Below are 21,187 nucleotides of genomic sequence, written 5' to 3'. Positions count from 1 at the left end.
CAGCACCACCCAACCCCTTTTCCTCACTTCATGAGGTTCGGTCCCTGTAAATGAGGACACTTCCTAAACGAGCTGCTTATGATTCCGTCCAGCACCTGTTTACCAGACGTAGTGGCTAAAGAGTACTCTGCGAGCCTCCTTCCTGGAGTGGGCCTGTATGGTGCTGTTATGTGAGCCTGTGCCCTACCACCTCCATCCGTGATGTTGGCAACCTCCCTGTCCCACAGCGCTGAGCACTGCTTTCCAAGATCCAGGCAGTCCGTGAATAACGCCTTAGTGGCTCCAATGCACCCGTTCCGCTCGAATAAACGATGCCCGGCCGCAACAAGGGTTTCTGTTTCATACCGCCTCCCCAGGACATGTTCTCCCCCAGGCTTTGCTCTTTGGTTATTGGCAGCCTCCAAGGTGCAGAAGTTCAGCCAGAACCCTCTGCGTCACACCATTTGATAGTGCTGCACATGTTCAGACCCATCAGCAAGAGCATGTCTGCAGCCATCGCTTTAATGGAAACAAAAACACCAGCGTTTCCCCCACCCTGAAGAAGCTAGTTTCTCTGAATGCGCGTCTGTTTTTCCTCTCTCGCCTTTGTGCTCCAGAAACTTTTGCACTGTCACCCAAAGGATGTCTCCATCTGGACTCGTCCTCTAACCCTCGCTGAGAGTTTCCCAGAACCAAGTGAAAACATAAAGAGAGAAAAACTCACAGTCGGCAGCAAATAAAAATTCAGCTTTATTTTTTCTTTTACTTTTTTTTTTTGTTCCTTTTTTCCTTTTTCACTCATAGTATGAAAGCAGCTGGTCTGCACAACATGGTTCTGACTATCTGAATATGCATGTGTAGTAAATATGTAAATGGGGCCTAAAAAACAGCAAGAGCATGTCTACAGGAACACTCATTTAGGTCGGGACAAAAAAAGGCGTGGCTCTGTTCATCCAGCCACAGACAGGATTCAGGATCCTTTCGTCAGTGGCCTTCATACACACGACAGTTTGTCTTTAACGTAAACGAATGTCTGTAGAAGATAACTGAAGGGTCTGCATCAACAGACGCGTAGTTTACCACTTTCTGGAACATTTCCTGTTAACATTCTGATGAATTTCTTTGATCAGCTTCCCTGTACACTGTGCCAAAATGCAGTGTCCAAGCAAAACCACATGGCAAATAATTGCCAGTCTACAATCATGGTTCCCTGTGTTTGAATCTGCCAGTACATCACCGTACGGTACCCTCACATCACTGACCATCCAAAAGATTATCTGAAAAATTCACTTGTGTGGAAATAAATGTAGGAAAAGTCTTGTATTTCTTTAAATGGTATAATTGGCAAGGAATGGAAAGGTAGACTGCACCACTTTTTCAGCCCAGCGATGGGACAGATGTGTGAATGTGTATCAGAAAATGAAAAAGCTGATGCAGTTCACAAGTAATATGGAATATGAGCGATTGTCAAACAGGGAAAGATAGTATTTCATAAACAGGACACTTATGAAAAAACAGTAAACATTAAAGTAAACAAAAATAAATTATCTTAAGCTGGGTATCTGTGCTTTCTTCTCTGTCCAACAATTTGGTTTTTTTTGAAGCAATGAATGTTATTTAATGGAAAACGTATTACACAACGTAATACTACATTAATGGCGTACATGACTGTTACTGATAGTGCACATATAAATCATTTCTGTGGTCAGCAATGTCATATCAAAAATCGAAGTGCAATTCTTAGTGTTTAGTGTCTCTATTCGCTGTGTATAAAAGAGGTTAGGAATGTGGAATTCCACCCAGGAGACTCGTTGATCATTTCAGAGAATTCAGGAAATTGACTTGGAGCTTGGCCCATGTTGCCACTGGAGCCACCTTGAAACAGTTCTGAAAGCACTTTACCTTCCTTTTTTTCTCCATTATACAAAAATAAACTTTTCCACCATTCATAAAAAGAGGGTTTCTGTCATCTTTAGAAATTACCGCTTTCCATAGCTCCGTTCGAGCCAGTGCTGTACATCTTTAAGGTTGTAATAAAACGGCCCCTTCCCTCCCAGATAGGCTATTTTCTTCTTCTGCACAATGCACACCCTCTCATAGGAGACGCCATAGGCCACGTTGGCATTGTTATCCATGCAGTCAGCCACCAGCTGGCACTGCGGTGGCAAAGAGAAGTGCTCCACGAGCTTTTGCGCCGCGGACACCCGTTCTTCCAAATTTCGGTGTTTCCTAACTTCAAACGAGTATGGCTTCATCGGTGGAGCCACCCAGCCGTCCGAAGGGTGAGCCTCGTCGATGTAGACCAGCAGAAAGTCCGCCACGTCCGAAAAGTTCTCCACCAGCCTCCGGAAGACCGGTAGCTGGCTTAAGAATGGGGGTCAGGTGGCCGAGCCAAAGTTCACCACCAACGGTCGATCAGACGACTCAAAGTCCAGCAGGTGGCACTCATCCATGCTCTTCGCGCAAGCGCTCCACCTGCAGCTGCTCATCCCAGGGACCCTCACCACTTTGGAGTTTGGGGCCGCCTCCCCCAACTTCACCTGGAAAAGTCAAAAAGAGAGATTTCAGTGTCAGAACAGGGTAAAGGGTTCCCTGGAGAGGTTCCTCAGAGGGTTTTGGTTCCTAAAAGAACCTTTGTAAACAACTTTTTCAGCATGTAAAAGTTCAATACCAAATATTTATCGTCCATACAGTGGCCTAAAAAAGTCCTTGTACATTTGAGACGTATATAAAGACGTGCGTCAAATAAAGTGACATTCATTTAAAGAGACACTACAGTGAGACATATTTTATCCAATCTGTGAACAGAAGATCAACACCCTTTATTAGATTTCCATCTCTGTGCTTTACAGTAGCCTTAGTAAAGTGGGTGGAATACTTCTTCATGATGATGATGATGTGCAAAATTATACTTTCCTTATGAAAGATAATTTCATACAAAAACCATGGTCAATTTAAAAAGACAACTATTAATATTACGTAATCATTCAGTGGTGAAAGTTCCCAAACACATTTTTGGTACGTCCACTGAATGTCCATTTATTGTTAGAGTGTAACGTTTCACTACAAGCACACACACACACACACACAGTGACAAACCAATATCCGCAGTCACAGCAGAGGCCCAGTTAAAGATGGGAAGGCGAGGCACAAGAGCTACACACATGCACATATGACACAGCCCAGTGCAGTCAAGAAATTATTTAAAGTGTGGTCTAGTTTCTCTGGAAACTCTGTAAACCTTTGGTTCAATGTTCAAATCTCTTCAGCATCAGCATGCACAAAACAATCTACTAAAAAGTTAGGAATTTAGTTTATCCCTGTCTGCCAATCTCTATAACTTTCCAAGCAATTGCAGTAAGTGTTTATTTGTACTCCGGCATTCTTTAAAACAATTTAAAATGACTACAAGCCACAGTGGGTAAACAGAGGGAAGAAAACCCATGTAGGGCACATGACCCCTTTCATCTTTCATAAACCTGCACAGGACAACAGAGCTGCTGAGAGATTTACAGCAAGTTCTTGGAACATTAAGCCCATTACAAGCTGATCCTGAATTAAAAAAAAAAAAAAAATCAAAAATGCTTATAACTTCGACTGGAGAGTGGGCATGTGAAAACTGATCAGTCTCACTGATGTCTATGGTGGTGTGAGGTATTTTGAAAGCTCTATCTAACTAATCATTATCATTCAGCCTCTCTCCCTCTGTGTTCTCACTAGTGAACGTGTCCTCCTCCTTACAACACAAACAGAGTATGACTCAAGGTGGAAATACGATAAGGGGTTTTTGCCTGACCCAGAAACAAATAAAAACAAATGTATTCCCTTGGCTTGGTTTAATTGTTTCTATTGTGCCACTAGTTGAATGCCAGTTGCATAAATCACCCTGGCACTCATCAACTGGGGCATTCGGGCCCTCTATAGAGCTGACAGTGAGTTAATAGTGGAGGATGCTGAAAGCATTAAAGTGACAGGCCTATAACTTACTATGCAACACTAGGCAATCTTTGATAGATTTCAAGTTAAAAAGTAACACCAAAGGGGACTCAGACATTTGGTTTCCAACAAATTTAAAGGGCATTGCCCTGCAGGGCCATTGACTGTCTGGAGTTCGAAGTTCAAAATTCTTTATATTGAGTGGAATTACCGGCATGATACAATAACCTTTCCTTTCACTGAAAAGAGGCAAATGGCGTTTTCCATTGAAGCTTGTTTACTGATTAAAATACAGGCTAAAATCTCAATACAAAAGAGCACAACGTTACTTCGGGTTTGTTTAGAACGTGCTGTGCTTGAGAAACACTTCCGAATGTAGTCATGGAGCACTACATTTTGCACAGCCTATCTACTTCCATGTATAGTGCAGATGTGCACATGGGCAGAAAGTTCTTTCATGAACTTGCTACTTCTGCATCGCACAGCTGGGTCAGTCCTGTAGCACAAAGTGTAGCCATGCTTCATTCATACAGCAATAAGGTGGGGGAGTGTTTACTGGTTCATGTGCATCCAGCAGAAAGGACAACTCTGATCATATATTCACATGGACATTCTTAGTTAACTTACACCAATTGTTGATTTTCTAATTTCTCACGCATTATTTACTGCGCAGTTACAGCTCCTTTGCTGAATAATGTCATATTTAAATCACTGTAACTTGGGCACTTGCCTGTGATCGATTTATGATTTCGGTTCAAGTTTATTTCAACAACTGTTGTCACAAAGGAGCTTTACAGAATTCTGGTTTCCAGCCCCGAGTGAGCAGCACACTGAGGGGAGAGTGGCAGGGGAAACTTTAGCAGAACTCTGAAGTCTGAAGAAAGTCAACACCGGAGCAAAACAATGAACAAAGAGCTGTATGAATAAATAATTACAGAGTTACCGTGAGTTTACAGTAGTTTAACACCATGTTATTAATACATTAAGCACTGTGATTTTTAAAGTAAAGTGAGACGCAGGTGAACAATGAGCAATTCAAAAGTATAAGCCCAGTCTCATCAGTCAGTGAGTGGGTGTGAAAATGGCTCCATGGGGGGTGAGCTGTAACAGGAAGTTCAGGTTTGTTTAACTATTTTTGTGCTTATAATAATGCAGCATGAATTGTAATCACGCTTATGGATGCAGCAGTAAGTTCAGCAACGCTTACTTGCTCACACACATCCAGCAGAAAGTGCAGCCGCAGTAAATTCAGAGGTAAGTTTTGCTGCAGTAATGTGCAACATTTGCATACCCCCCAGTCAAGTTATACCATTCGTCTCTGTATAGCCCTTACCTGCTTGTATGCATCCAGTAGGAAGCTGTTCCAGATGGACTTGAGGCCTGCGGCTGTCAGCATGCGCTGCCACTCGCCCCCGGAGCCCGAGCAGCTCAGCAGAGACACAACACGCTTCACCAGCACCACAGAGTCGTACAGCACGAAGAACAGGCAGTTGGAAAAGAAGCCAGGCAGAATCTGTAGAGTGACCAGCAGGTCCACACTCAGAGCACCCATCCTCCGCCTGCCCCCACTCCTCACCTGCCTGCACCTCACCTGTCCACACCGCAGTGGCCCACTGCTCACCTGGCCTCCCTTCACCTGTCCAGGCTCATGGTGGCCCTTACACACCGTCATCAATCCCGGAGCAACAGGAAGCAGATGTAGATGCTACACTGTGATACAGACTGAAGTGAGTTCCACTTTCTTCACCTTTTTTCTCCACTTTCTTTACCCTCTCCACTCTCTCCTCTCTTTGCTCTCTGCCCACTCCTCTGTTCCTGTTTCACTTCTAAATGATCCCCAGTGAGAATGAGCTCTTTTTATACCCTCCACACCATTCACACAAACCATTCGCTCGCTCGCCTTGGGGCAGGATCATGACGTCACTCTGAAGGGGGAGGGGGAGGCAATAAAAGCTCTGGGCCAGGACTCGCACTCTCTCAGAGTTCACTGATATCAGCTCTGCAGAGTAAAGGCAAGTCTGACTAGAGGGTGGCCGTTATAATTTGTGCAGAAAGATTTTAGTTTAAAATATATATCACTAAATAAGGAAAGTAGAAAAGTAAGTAAGCATTTAAGACGATACATAAACAGGCTTTTTTTTTAAACTATTCTGAAATGTGTCCCTACAATACCTCTCAGGAATCCAGTACTATTAGTTATCATTTAACACAGTAACACAACCAACAACACAGGCATCAACACAGCTTTAATGTCGTCGTTCAGAAAATGACAGAAATCAACAATGATATTGTTATATATTTACAATAATACATTACTTCAGCTTATGTTTTCAGGTTTATTTTTTCAATTAAACAATGGCAATGCTACAATTTAATTCACAAGAAAGCTCATTTACATCTAATTATAAGTAACACTGTGCAAACAGTACCATTGCTGGGGTCTAATACTTCCAGGAGAGTTTTGGAGGCACTGCTCAGTGAAAGACTGACTATCCATGTATTTATTTACATAATTACACACACATACTGCTGTACATACTGTAATCAAAAGTTCTTACAATGTCTCTGATATAATGAGTGAACACGAGAAAAAGATACTGAAATGACATCTTTATATCGACCGAGAAACTAAAAGCCAAACACTGTAGCTAAGGTTCTACCTGTTTTACAAGTGTATAACTCATTTAAGAGCAGTATTAGTAACTTCAGCTCATCAGATTGGTTTCTCCTTGTCCATTTTTAGATGTTTCACTGTTTTGATGAAAGAAGGTGGTCCTAAATGTAATGTTTTACTGTGGGACGTGTCGATCGTGTAGCTCACTGATTTTATAGTGCTTGTGTTATCGGTCACTCCCTTTGTCCCATTTGTGTTATTAGTGATGATTATTTTCTCAGACCTTTTTATTGTAATAAACATCGTTACTGTTATTACTTCATTAACGCCTAGCAGACACCCGTACGTTAATCGTTTGGCAGTGATGCTTAAAGAGATTTGTGGAAGTGTTGCACTACTGTGACTCACGAAAAGTCACTGACTTTGCTGAAAACCAAGGAGGTATAGAGAATTTTCTGAGTATATGTGGAGTACACAATCTTTTGATCAAGATACAGTTAAAGAAAGTGTAATAAAGTGTTCTTTCCTTATACATACATTTTACGCTGACTTGTAGTTTGGGGTGGAATAGCTTCGTATGTGAGTGGAACTGTACACAGTGTTACCCAACACACACACAGATAAACATTTGACTGGTTTTATATCCTTCCAAGGTTTGAACAACACGATTTCAGGTCTAAAATGTAATTAAACTACTAAAAGACAACAACTACTGAAACGTGATTTGTATGGCGAGGACACTCTGCTTCATCATAACTTGTAATCATTTTTTGTTTATTAAGTGTGCCTCAATCCACTTGTGGCACTGTTTCACGGCATCTGTTATTTACCCAAAGGAGAACCTTGAAAACAACTTTTTCTGTCAGTGATAGCATTAAACAAACACATAACACCGCTTTGCAAACTTTGAGGACACTGCAGTTAAACCTTCAGGATACATTTAGTTTACAGTTGGGGTTATAAGGCTGCTTTTTACCTACGGGTTGCCAGATATTCATTGTACACAACTTGGGAATACGTAGTTTTTAGTAAACTTTGTTTGTACCATGATAACAGGCTGAGTTTGACAGTATTATAACAGGCTTAATTCGTTTTATAATACATTACAGTTATACGTGTAAAAAAGATGTAAACTAGTTGTGTACGTAAAGTTTGCTACTATTACATGTGGAGTATACTACATGTATGTTTTTATAAACCAAAAAGTGGAACAGTTTAATCCCAAGAATTATTGCAACAACTAGTTCACTGATACAAGATTACTTACTATATAACACATACTTGGGAATTTGACTAAACTTTACTTAAGTGTACATAAGACACTGAACTTTAAATATAGTTATTGGTAAAGGTAGTTATTCCTAAATTTTGTAGCATTAAATACAAGTTGAATATCAAATTGCTCCGTTCTGTATAATTAATGTCCTCTGTAAGTTCTCTAGGGGGACACAGTGGTGCAACAGGTAGTGGCACTGCTCTGGGCTCCTGTGTTTGTGGTTTTGAACGCAGTTCCTAGTGAATGTGAGAAGTTTGGTGTGTTCTCCCTGTGTCTGCGTGGGTTTCCTCCGGGTGACTGTCTGTGAGGAGTGTGGTGTGTTCTCCCTGTGTCTGCGTGGGTTTCCTCCGGGTGACTGTCTGTGAGGAGTGTGGTGTGTTCTCCCTGTGTCAGCGTGGGTTTCCTCCGGGTGACTGTTTGTGAGGAGTGTGGTGTGTTCTCTCTGTGTCTGCGTGGGTTTCCTCCGGGTGACTGTCTGTGAGGAGTGTGGTGTGTTCTCTCTGTGTCTGCGTGGGTTTCCTCCGGGTGACTGTCTGTGAGGAGTGTGGTGTGTTCTCCCTGTGTCGGCGTGGGTTTCCTCCGGGTGACTGTTTGTGAGGAGTGTGGTGTGTTCTCCCTGTGTCCGCGTGGGTTTCCTCCGGGTGACTGTCTGTGAGGAGTGTGGTGTGTTCTCTCTGTGTCTGCGTGGGTTTCCTCCTGGTGACTGTCTGTGAGGAGTGTGGTGTGTTCTCCCTGTGTCTGTGTGGGTTTCCTCCTGGTGACTGTCTGTGAGGAGTGTGGTGTGTTCTCCCTGTGTCTGTGTGGGTTTCCTCCAGGTGACTGTCTGTGAAGAGTGTGGTGTGTTCTCCCTGTGTCTGTGTGGGTTTCCTCCGGGTGCTCCGGTTTCTTCCAAGGTCCAAAAATACATGTTAATATGTGGATTGGCTACGCTAATGTGTACATAAATGTGTGTGAGTGTGTTCCTGCCTTGCACTCCAGTGATTCTGGGTAGGCTCTTGACCCACCACGACCCTGAACAGGATATGCATATACATTCAATAAATGAATGAATAAATGAATGTAAGTTCTCTAAGTCTTCTAACTGCTGCTAATACACCACTAAACAGCTGAACACATTTTAAAGAGAAACCTACATGCCTATTGCCTGCACTGGCTAGCATTGTACTTGTGATGATTTGATGGAAATGTCAGTGCCCAATCAGCAAACCCAGTTTTCTTTTCTTAGACTCTAGGATTGCTAAGGCATCACTGAGCATCTAACCAGTGATCTCTGATGACAGACATATTTAAAATCCTAGTAGTGCCTTACATAGTGCATAGAGGGTCGTTTGAGAATGATCCACACCACATGAAAAAGATACAATAGCATTGAATTTGTTCTAATTTAACACTTGAAATCTCATAGAGGCACTAATGGGAATTAGCATTGTGATGGCTATGATCATTTGGAAGGACCGTAATAGCCTTAACCTCTGCCGCATGGTACACTGTATATGAGTGTAACTGTGAGTTTAAAGGTCACATATACTATGAAACATTTCAATAAAATGCGTTGTTCAAAATACCACAGGGATCAAACAACACAGCAGAGCTCTACCCCTATCTAAACGGCCATGTCCAGAAAAAGGACGTTTCAGTGCCTATTCCGTTCAATGAAAATGAGCCTCTGCACACTTTCACCCTCAAGTGACTTCTCCTTTCTCCTTTTTTTGTCATTAATTGTTTTAGTTTTGTAACATAGCCTTTGTACCCTCACATAAACCAGTGGGTAGCCACTCCAGATCCCCAAATAAATAATGCACTAGAGAGGAAAAAATGATAGGAGTCAGAAAGAGATGGGTTTGGGGTGTACTGCATTTATATCTTCTGAAAGTGTTACAGACTTTGACTGATGAATCTGTTATTGCCCCCCCCCCCCCCCCCCCACTCACTGGTTGAGAAGAGACATTAAACACACCCATATCTCCAGTCTGTTTCAACCTCAGCCTCAGGCTCAAATATCTCAGGTAACATGGAGTGGAAGCAGAGACAAGTATTAACTGCACAATCATTTAAGATCTGAGCGTGAGCAGTAAATGTTTGAGAGCAGGCGATGGGAGTCTGAGCCAAAACACATTTATTTTGCATGAGAGCAATGAAACCCCACGAGTTCTTCATGAATATGACTCTCACCTTTTAAATTAAAATGACAGCATAAAAAACCCGGCCTCACACAACTACTACTAGCTGTAGTTGCTGTGGCTTGATACAAAATGACCCATGACTAGGTACTGGTCCTTGGCTCAGTGAATTAAAAACTTCTGATTTAGCCAAGTTAAATGGACATAATATTCCTTCACAAAATCTGTATATGGTCTCAGTGTTTTTACGATCAGATCTCTCAGCACACGCTCGTCTCAGTAACAGTGTCCAGCTCGATTCTGGTCACTGGAGAGCAGCTTGCTGTGAAGTCAAATTATTCTTGAGTGGTGTAATCTGCACGTCTGTTGGTGAGATGCCTTTTCAATGCTGCTTTTCATGAGGAAAGCGAGGACTTCACAAATTAAACATGCATTTCTCATCAGTGAAAAAGAAACCCAATATCCATTTCTCTGGAAAGAACAGCAGAGTTTTAGTTCCACGGCATTGAATTATAATTTTTATTCAGTTATCGCTTTGATAATTATTCATTATCTGATGATACAATCTGGATAATTCTGAGAATAAGATCTGAAAATTTCAGAGAGTTTAAAAAGAAATGACAATAATGTCAGAAATAATCAGAGAATAATGTCAGAAATAATCAGAGAAAAATGTCAGAAATAATCTGAAAATACTGAGAATAAAGTTGAATATTTTCTGAGAATAATGTCAGAAATTATCTGAAAATACTGAGAATAAAGTTGAATATTTTCTGAGAATAATGTCAAAAATAATCAGAGAATAATGTCAGAAATAATCTGAAAATATTGAGAATAAAGCCGAATATTTTCTGAGAATAATGTCAGAAATAATCAGAGAATAATGTCAAAAATAACCAGAGAATAATGTCAGAAATAATCTGAAAATATTGAGAATAAAGTCGAATATTTTCTGAGAATAATGCCATAAATAATCAGAGAATAATGTCAGAAATAATCTGAAAATACTGAGAATAAAGTTGAATATTTTCTGAGAATAATGTCAGAAATAATCTGAAAATACTGAGAATAAAGTTGAATATTTTCTGAGAATAATGTCAGAAATAATCAGAGAATAATGTCAGAAATAATCTGAAAATATTGAGAATAAAGTCGAATATTTTCTGAGAATAATGTCAGAAATAATCTGAAAATACTGAGAATAAAGTTGAATATTTTCTGAGAATAATGTCAGAAATAATCAGAGAATAATGTCAGAAATAATCTGAAAATATTGAGAATATAGTCGAATATTTTCTGAGAATAATGTCAGAAATAATCTGAAAATACTGAGAATAAAGGCGAATATTTTCTGAGAATAATGTCAGAAATAATCTGAAAATACTGAGAATAAGGTTGAATATTTTCTGAGAATAATGTCAGAAATAATCTGAAAATACTGAGAATAAAGTTGAATATTTTCTGATAATAATGTCAGAAATAATCAGAGAATAATGTCAGAAATAATCTGAAAATACTGAGAATAATGTCGAATATTTTCTGAGAATAATGTCAGAAATAATCTGAAAATACTGAGAATAAAGTTGAATATTTTCTGAGAATAATGTCAGAAATAATCAGAGAATAATGTCAGAAATAATCTGAAAATATTGAGAATATAGTGGAATATTTTCTGAGAATAATGTCAGAAATAATCTGAAAATACTGAGAATAAAGTTGAATATTTTCTGAGAATAATGTCAGAAATAATCAGAGAATAATGTCAGAAATAATCTGAAAATACTGAGAATAAAGTTGAATATTTTCTGAGAATGTCAGAAATAATCTGAAAATACTGAGAATAAAGTCGAATATTTTCTGAGAATAATGTCAGAAATAATCAGAGAATAATGTCAGAAATAATCTGAAAATACTGAGAATAAAGTTGAATATTTTCTGAGAATAATGTCAGAAATAATCTGAAAATACTGAGAATAAAGTCGAATAATTTCTGAGAATAATGTCAGAAATAATCAGAGAATAATGTCAGAAATATTCTGAAAAAACTGAGAATAAAGTCGAAAATTTTCTGAAAATAATGTCAGAAAGTTATTAAAAAGAATGGGTTGTGTAAGAAGCAGGAAAGACACATATGACATAATGGCTAAATTAGAGCGCTTGGGATTGGAAAGTCACTGGTTCGATCCCATCAATGGGCAGAAAATTGGGGTTGGGGAGACAGAAGAAAAAGTGCTGTCTTGACATTCATCATCTACAGTGGTAGTGCCCTCAAGCAAGGCACCTAACCCCCAACTGCTCTCCTGGTGCTGGGATGGCTGCCCATCACTATGTGTGCTCACTGCCCTTATTGCACTAGTGTGTGTGTGTCTGTGTCCAATGCCACACACAGGTTTAATGCAGATGAAAATAAAAGCATGTGTATTTTTTTTGCTTATTAATGCCAGAGACAGCTATTGGAGGAAATGGCAGTCACCGTTTTGAAAAAGCTGATTGGATCATTTGAAAAGCACAGCTTATCTTAGCAAAACTATCAGTGCCTATTGCATTAAGCCCAAACATAACCAATTTAAACCTAGGCAACATCTGGAAAGGCACATTCAGAGAGGATGCACACCTGGTGGATGACAGTTCCACTGCTTTTTATTTATTGGCAGAAGGTCTTGTGAAATGACATTTAATATCATCTTTATTTATTTTAATTGAATTGTTTATTCAATTACATCAATGACCGTTTATAACAATGTCTGCCGATTTATAAAATGTTCTTAAGGGGAAAGAAATTTTAAAACTGTATTTGTAACAGTCACTTTAAAGCGCAGTCTCATTGCTTATAGATTGTTGCTTTGTAAATGCTAATATAATGGTATTAATAGGGGAATGTTTTGCATTAAATGGATTTATTTTAAAAATCAATAAATTATTAATATACACTAATTTGGTAGAAAACATAATACATTTAAAATTGTTTATCAAAAAAGTCATGGGTTTAAAAACATTTACATATTTTTACTTGAAATAAAACTGAAGATAAGTATTTTAAATATATGGAACCTATATAGGAGCAGGAAGTGTCACAGTCACACAGCTTCAGGGGCCTGGAGGATGTGGGTTCGATTCCCGCTCCGGGTGACTGTCTGTGAGGAGTGTGGTGTGTTCTCTCTGTGTCTGCGTGGGTTTCCTCCGGATGACTGTCGGTGAGGAGTGTGGTGTGTTCTCCCTGTGTCTGCATGGGTTTCCTCCGGATGACTGTCGGTGAGGAGTGTGGTGTGTTCTCCCTGTGTCTGCATGGGTTTCCTCCGGGTGACTGTCTGTGAGGAGTGTGGTGTGTTCTCCCTGTGTCTGCGTGGGTTTCCTCCGAATGACTGTCTGTGAGGAGTGTGGTGTGTTCTCCCTGTGTCTGCGTGGGTTTCCTCCGGATGACTGTCGGTGAGGAGTGTGGTGTGTTCTCTCTGTGTCTGCGTGGGTTTCCTCCGGGTGACTGTCTGTGAGGAGTGTGGTGTGTTCTCCCTGTGTCTGCGTGGGTTTCCTCCGGGTGAATGTCTGTGAGGAGTGTGGTGTGTTCTCTCTGTGTCTGCGTGGGTTTCCTCCGGATGACTGTCGGTGAGGAGTGTGGTGTGTTCTCCCTGTGTCTGCATGGGTTTCCTCCGGATGACTGTCGGTGAGGAGTGTGGTGTGTTCTCCCTGTGTCTGCATGGGTTTCCTCCGGGTGACTGTCTGTGAGGAGTGTGGTGTGTTCTCCCTGTGTCTGCGTGGGTTTCCTCCGAATGACTGTCTGTGAGGAGTGTGGTGTGTTCTCCCTGTGTCTGCGTGGGTTTCCTCCGGATGACTGTCGGTGAGGAGTGTGGTGTGTTCTCTCTGTGTCTGCGTGGGTTTCCTCCGGGTGACTGTCTGTGAGGAGTGTGGTGTGTTCTCCCTGTGTCTGCGTGGGTTTCCTCCGGGTGAATGTCTGTGAGGAGTGTGGTGTGTTCTCCCTGTGTCCGCGTGGGTTTCGTCCCACAGTCCAAAAACACACGTTAGTAGGTGGTTTAGTGACTCAAAAAAGTGTCCGTAGGTGTGAGTGTATGAGTGAATGTGTGAGTGTGTGTTTCCCTGTGAAGGACTGGCGCCCCCTCCAGTGTGTATTCCTGCCCTGCACCCAATGATTCCAGGTAGGCTCTGGACCCACCGCGACCCTGAACTGGATAAGGGTTACAGATAATGAATGAATGAATATTAAAACAATTACAACAATAATCCTCTCGATCCTTAATAACAGCTTCTAATCTTTAGTGAATATTGCTATGGGGATTTGATGTATTCAGCCATATACACATCAGTGAAGTTATAATATAGTAATAGAACGATTGGTTTGATTACAAACATTTATTCTTCTTAATGGCAATTCGAAGTTATTGTTCTAGACAAAATGGTTGGTGCTCCAACACTTCAGGGAACACAGTTCCACTGTGCCTGTGCTGGGGTGTTTTATACCCCACTACCCAATGATTGGCATTAGGAAGTGTTAGGTTATGCTCTCAAACTCCCCCAGTCTACTGTTCAATGCTTGCTGTGAAGCTTAAAAATGAAATGACAAAAATGTCAGCAAGGGTTCATCAGAGAGTCGCTGAATTCACTCATTAGGCCTTATGTCCACATGCCTTTGGAACATGTAGCGTATACCGTATGTGGTATGGATTAAATGGATTTCCAGTGCAGTATTCTCACCTGGGTAAAGTTAGCTGAGGTTACTGGATCAGCCGTGCCGTTTGGGAGTAGACCAGATAAAAACCCATTAGTTTTTGTCTGTTGAGTCAAAACCTCAGACGCATGATCAGGCAGGATTTAAGGCGTGCGTACAACCGATCGCACACTCTCCTCACTCTGTCACTAATAAGGCCACTACTGAAATTCAAAAGAACACTGCAATGCAGATCTGACACATACTTGTGATTAATGAACTTAAGCAAAATTGCAGGCCTTAGTTAAAATTTAGCATAGAGTTCAGTTGCTGATTTGATATTATACGCAGTTCTGGGTCAAACTGGACAGCACTCTCATCTTTGAGAGGCGAGGGGGGTGGGGGGGGGGAATCAAGGCCCGCTCAAGATGGGAAATATATCCAGAAGTGTTTTACTGCTTCCATCTGTGGGAAGACAACTAACAACAATGGATCTGAAAGCTGTTGAAACAAGTCTTTACAGAATAAAAGAATTAGACACAAGATGAGAACATTTTCAAATGTAATTAAGAAGCTGCACACCCTGCACATGATGCCATCCATCACAGGGCACCACACCTTGACCCACAAGTAGACAATTATGTACATACTTTTTGACTGGAATGCATTGTGGCTGAGTTTTGCACAGTAGAGCTGGTACTGTTGGTATTGTAGTAGCGCTCTGTGTTACTGAACCTGTAAGTGGAAAATATTATAATGAGTTAATTAAATGTTTGACAACACTCTGCAACTCTGATTATAGAGGTCAGTCAAGGTCAGAGTGTCTCCGACCCTGATTTAGGAGCTATAATAATGTTAGACTCATATTGTTGCTTACCACACTGACCCAGAAAGACCATCCAAGCCAATCAAGGTCAGCAGGACAAGGATTCCTTTGTATGATGTTCATTTGCATCTCAAACCCACATATCAATCTCTTCACAGTGCTTATATGAGATGTTACATATACACATTTTTGCCTTAGATCTTTGTCCAAAAGAAAACAAGGAGGATAGCGGGGGTTGGAAGAATTATGAAAATATATTTTGCTTAAATATCAGTGACTCCCAGATGAATAGTGCCATAACAATAGCAGGATTGATGAGCGGGGTGGACAGCGGCCGCTGCTTTCCCTTTTTCATCCTTTTCTTCTGACCAGCTGTTGGGTCCCCTTTGACTTGACAGTCCACTCACGGGCCTGCAGGCGATGGGTCAGCGAGTTTATCCCGCCTCATGCTGTACAACTACTCCCAGCTCGTTCTTTAAGGAACTATTTGGGACTCCGGTCCAACATCACTCGCGCACAAAAACGACTCCAGGCTTTCAATGCAAAGTCGGCCAAATATCGCTGTCGCGTTTTCTCTTCGATGTAATCCATGTAGCGTGATGTGTTAGTGTTTTGTGGAATGTAGCACTCTGAAACATCAGACAGCAGGACAAGAAAGCAAATGCACTGAGTGCTCCAGTTTCTGTTTACATGGAGATGCATGTATATACTGTCATGATATTTCAGCTACAGCAGAATGCATACGTTCCCACTCTGACTCACTGCAAGGGATAATGACAATAATACAACGAATCTCTGATTTCCTGAAGAACTCGTCTTTATCTAATTCTCTTATGCGAGTTGGGGGTAATACATGCCTTTGGACAACCACATAATAAACTGAAATGTTCTTTATCTGCCAGGTTATCTAGGTAACCCAACATCTAATAATATAAAGTCTCTGCAGTGTAGAAATTGTAATTGAATAAATTATTCAGTCTTTGCTTAAACCTCAGTGGAAAGTTTTAAGGTCATTTATGCTCTCTAATCCATCTCTATCCACAACTGTTATGGCAACAATGTTAGAGATTAAATATTTGAAAAAAAAATGTTTGCAGTCTCAAAGCGGCTCATTCCAGCCGCTGTGTGTAATATTTAACATTCCCAGAAGGCCATGAACACACATCATCTTCTGAAGACCTGTGCTAATTGGTTTGGTCTAACACGAGTTCTGAGAAGCATGGTTTGTTTATACATATTCAAATGTATACAAATAGGATACAAATATATATTATGTAAAATATCTAAATTCAGCTGTGTGTGTCTTATTGTTGAGCCTTTTGCCTAATGGTCTCCACTTACTGCAGATGTAACTGATCATTAGTTCAGTGCTGTAGCCGCTAATGTTGCTAACAAACACTAAAGGTCAGTGGCCACTCAAACCTGGAGCTAGCCACATCTGATTCTTCATTAGATTGCACTAACTTGCTGACGTAGTTTAAAGCATTGTGAAGCATAGTAAGTTCATATGCCAGCGTGACCTTGCACACGTGAAGAATCAACATGTGGCACAGCCTGTGTAGCTAGCTTTATGCTAAGCTACATTTAGCAATGAATATGCACTGATAGCTGTGGCACAGTAAGTTAAATTAGTGTTACTATCACACAGCTCTAGGTTCTGTGAGGAGGTTGGTGTGTTCACCCTGTGTCTGTGTGGGTTTCCTCTGGTTCATATATACTATTGACTCCACCAGGTAACACCTCATATTCTTGAGAATTGGAGCAAAACCGACGATCTCGTTAGCTTCAAAATAGACTGAAGAATATAACCACATCAGAGCATTGAAGTTAGATTTGAATGTAAGAATACCACAGACTCTAAAGTCCAAATTAGCCCATTTTATTTTCTATGTTACCACAACATTCACTAAACAGTGCCAGGGTGTGTCAACGATGAGTTAAACATACCGCTGGATATGACAAACTGATAAGGTGAGAAGAGATGATTTGCCCGATTGGGACGTAAATGCTGTTTTGATTATCTAATGTAGTGCCAGTAACATGCAAACCACAGCTTGTCCAACAAGATTTCATGTCTTTGCACGTCTTTTTGGATATGAGCCATCTCTGATACCTCTTCTAAAATCAACACTGAGGAATGTTGGAGCAGAATCAGCCCAGACACTTGGATGTTGAGCAGGCTAGATAGGGTTTGGTCCTTTACAGATGCAGAGTCATTAAAGTTATAAAACCGCTGGCCAGCTCTGTTTCATCTCAGCCAAACACTGAATCTGTTATGGTATATCATTGTGTTATCTTCGGCATGCCGACACATAACCTGAAAACCCCAGGTGCAGCAAAAGAGCATGAAAAATCATCGGCTGTTAAACCCAAAGCAGAGAGAGCTGCACTTTGTACCGTTTGTTTTTTTTTTTGGAGGGGAGGGGGGGGTTAAATGTAAAGAAATTGGATTACTTCATCAGGGGTCAGAGAAAAACGCACTAAATATAGTGTCTCTGATGCTGTAAGTACCCTGTAAAACCTGTAATGGGCAGATTCCAAAACATCAGGTATCTTATGTTTAAATCTCACTTGCTCAGCTTTCTAAATAAACCTGACTTAACGGTTTGGTACTTGAGAATTTGAAAGAGATTCACGAAAGCTCTTCCAAAATGCTTGCAATGATCATTATCACCCACTCAGCGAAGGTGCAGTGCAGGCTACAAAATATTCTTCTGCATATTTTGAGTAATTACTCATTTTAACCAGAGAGGGCGCCAAATCCCCAAAAGTTGCACAGAGGGACTTTAATGAAAGTGAATGTGTCCAAGATGAATATTTTCATATACATTAACACACACACACACACACACACACACACACACACATATATATATATATATATATATATATATATATATATATTACTGAATGCACTGATATGTAGCCATCTTAGCAGGTTATACAAATAGCTACCATGCAAATAGGCACCAGCACATCTTCACTATTGACATATGAACAGGGTGATCAGGGCTTGGCTCATGGGTTTGGCTCATGCTTTATATGTGAAAACGTTTTCTAAAAAATAATAGAGGAGGAGAAAAACTGTCAGGTTTAAACTGTGACAGAATTAGGTTACTGTGCTACAACAGAGGCGGCAGAGTGGGGCAGCAGGTAGTGTCGCAGTCACACAGCTCCAGGGTCCTAGAGGTTGTGGGTTCGATTCCCGCTCCGGGTGACTGTCTGTGAGGAGTGTGGTGTGTTCTCCCTGTGTCAGCGTGGGTTTCCTCCGGGTGACTGTCTGTGAGGAGTGTGGTGTGTTCTCCCTGTGTCTATGTGGGTTTCCTCCGGGTGCTCCGGTTTCCTCCTACAGTCCAAAAACACACATTGGGAGGTGGATTGGCGACTCAAAAGTGTCCGTAGGTGTGAGTGTGTGAGTGAATGTGTGTGTGTGTGTGTGTTGCCCTGTGAAGGACTGGCGCCCGCCCCAGGGTGTATTCCCGCCTTGCGCCCAATGATTCCAGGTACGCTCTGGACCCACCGCGACCCTGAACTGGATAAGAGGTTACAGATAATGAATTAATGAATGAATGCTACAACAGGTAGTGTCCCTGTCACACAGCACCGTGTATCTGGGATAGTGGGTTCAAACTCTGCCTTGTGTCTGTGTTTATGAAGAGTGTGGTGTGTTCTCCCAGTGTCTGCATGAGGTTCTCCCCCACAGTCCTAAAACACATGTTGGTAGGTGGATTGGCTCTTCAAAAGTCTCCATATCTCTTATACAAATAAATTTAGTTTTGATCGAACATGTAAAAATGTGAGTGTGTTGTGCCCTGTAATGGACCCGTTGCCCAGGGTGCGTTCCTATCTGCTCCCAATGATTCCGTGTAGGCTCTGGACACACAGTGACCCTGAACAGGATGAAGCGGTTAAAGAAAATAAATAGAAAAAAAGGCCAACCTCTTCTTAAGGGTCACTCTGGCTATACAATTAATAATGACATTTTTAAAGCACTTTCACCTGCTTCTAAATGTTAGTTTTTAATAATACTGGGTCCCTACAAAGAGCTTAAAACACAGAAAAGGGCACTGGCCAAACTTAAAACATCAGTCATAAACTAGCTGCTCAAACAGTTCTGCCTTCGGGGTCAATGTGACACACAGATACCAACCACTGACCTGATACTGCTGACATACATATGAAGGGAAAAAAATTGACTGCTGTTTTCCCTGAGAACTGTTTTTCTAGTGAGTCACGGATGAGGCAGATACCGCAGTCGAGGAAGTAACCATCCCACCTTACTCAGGGATAAAGAATGTAATTCTGTTTATTATATAAACACTGCTAATTTCATGGAGATTAAGCGACTCTCCAGTGTAAACAGTGTCCTATGGCTGCTCCTGACAAATATTTACCTTCATCACCACAATGTATACAAGCAGGACTAAAGCCAAGAGACAATGAGAGCCAGTAATGCAAACTTGGCTCACTACATCTGTATAGAATGTTTATCCACAACAATGTGCAATGAAAATTTAGCCAAGAATTCAATCACTGCCACGAGAGAAAGTGCAAACAAGAGGACCAGAAATGTGGATCCATTCCCTGTAGTCCTGTATGTCTTCAGACACTGTCACAAGCAGAGTCCTGCTGGGGGGTTAGGGCTTATTCACTCCAAAGTGGAATGTTAAGATGAATGTAGTGCATATAGTATTTATACGAACTCAGATAAGATGTAGCGGCAAGGCCGGCCAGAAATGGAAGGGACGCAGGGCAACCTATGCTTTTCAAGCATCACTGATTCCCCAATTACGTAAGATTTAAAAAAAAAAATTAACAGACACACTGACCTGAACGTTTCGACCCCAACACACTGCCTGGTGAAAATGAGTGTAGCACAGAATGTTCGGGATTAGGCGCTTCTCTCTGTCATACCAAGAACTGGGAGAGCGGATTCTTGCATAAGAGGATCAGGGAAAAAAGGTTATGGTACAACGTGAAAAACGTCCAGTCAAACTGTACCAGTGGGTCAGCTGTCTCCTCCAAAACTCCTGCCTGTGTTAAAGCTTGGGGATTAAAAGCTATGGGTTTCAAGCAAATCTCATCCATTAACTGCATGCCTTTGTCACCACAAACGGGAATGCAAAATGTGACTGGCTTATGTTCTTCAAATGTATCAAGGCTTCAGTAAATTGAATGTTTGCAAAAACACTGCCATGCCTTGCAACATATTTAAACTAATGTGAATGGACATTGAGTAGAAGACATCTCTTTAAATTGCATGGTCATATTGTGGTTCTTTTCAAGCTCAGTGACCGACTCATTGTTTGGAAAGTTATGGACATGGCTTCTAAACATGAACTATCATGTGCTAAGACCAAATGTGTGAGAAATGGCTCAAATGAGAAATACTTTTTATGAAAATGACTCATTCATTCATTATCTGTAACCCTTATCCAGTTCAGGGTCGCGGTGGGTCCAGAGCCTACCTGGAATCATTGGGCGCAAGGCGGGAATACACCCTGGAGGGGGCGCCAGTCCTTCACAGGGCAACACACACACTCACCCTCACACCTACGGACACTTTTGAGTCGTCAATCCACCTGCAATGTGTGTTTTTCGCGCTGCAAACCGGAGCACCCGGAGGAAACCCACACAGACACAGGGAGAACACACCACACTCCTCACAGACAGTCACCCGGAGGAAACCCACACAGACACAGGGAGAACACGCCACACTCCTCACAGACAGTCACCCTGAGGAAACACACACAGACACAGGGAGAACACGCCACACTCC

At 41.4% G+C, this 21,187-nt stretch overlaps 1 protein-coding gene across 1 annotated transcript; it reads right to left on the bottom strand.

Annotated features, from left to right (window-relative positions):
* Positions 1-711: 711 nt before the first annotated feature.
* Positions 712-5,727, bottom strand: dio2 (iodothyronine deiodinase 2). Its single transcript, XM_066685472.1, has 2 exons — positions 5,249-5,727; positions 712-2,519 (listed from the first exon to the last, which is right to left on the bottom strand). Exons 1-2 carry the CDS (start codon positions 5,585-5,587, stop codon positions 1,959-1,961), a joined length of 900 nt encoding a protein of 299 aa, XP_066541569.1. The 5' UTR covers positions 5,588-5,727; the 3' UTR covers positions 712-1,958.
* Positions 5,728-21,187: the final 15,460 nt, after the last annotated feature.

This window comes from Hoplias malabaricus, chromosome 1 (assembly GCF_029633855.1).
Source record: "Hoplias malabaricus isolate fHopMal1 chromosome 1, fHopMal1.hap1, whole genome shotgun sequence".
NCBI classification, from domain to species: Eukaryota; Metazoa; Chordata; class Actinopteri; order Characiformes; family Erythrinidae; genus Hoplias; species Hoplias malabaricus.
This window is presented reverse-complemented; position numbering and strand designations above follow the sequence as displayed.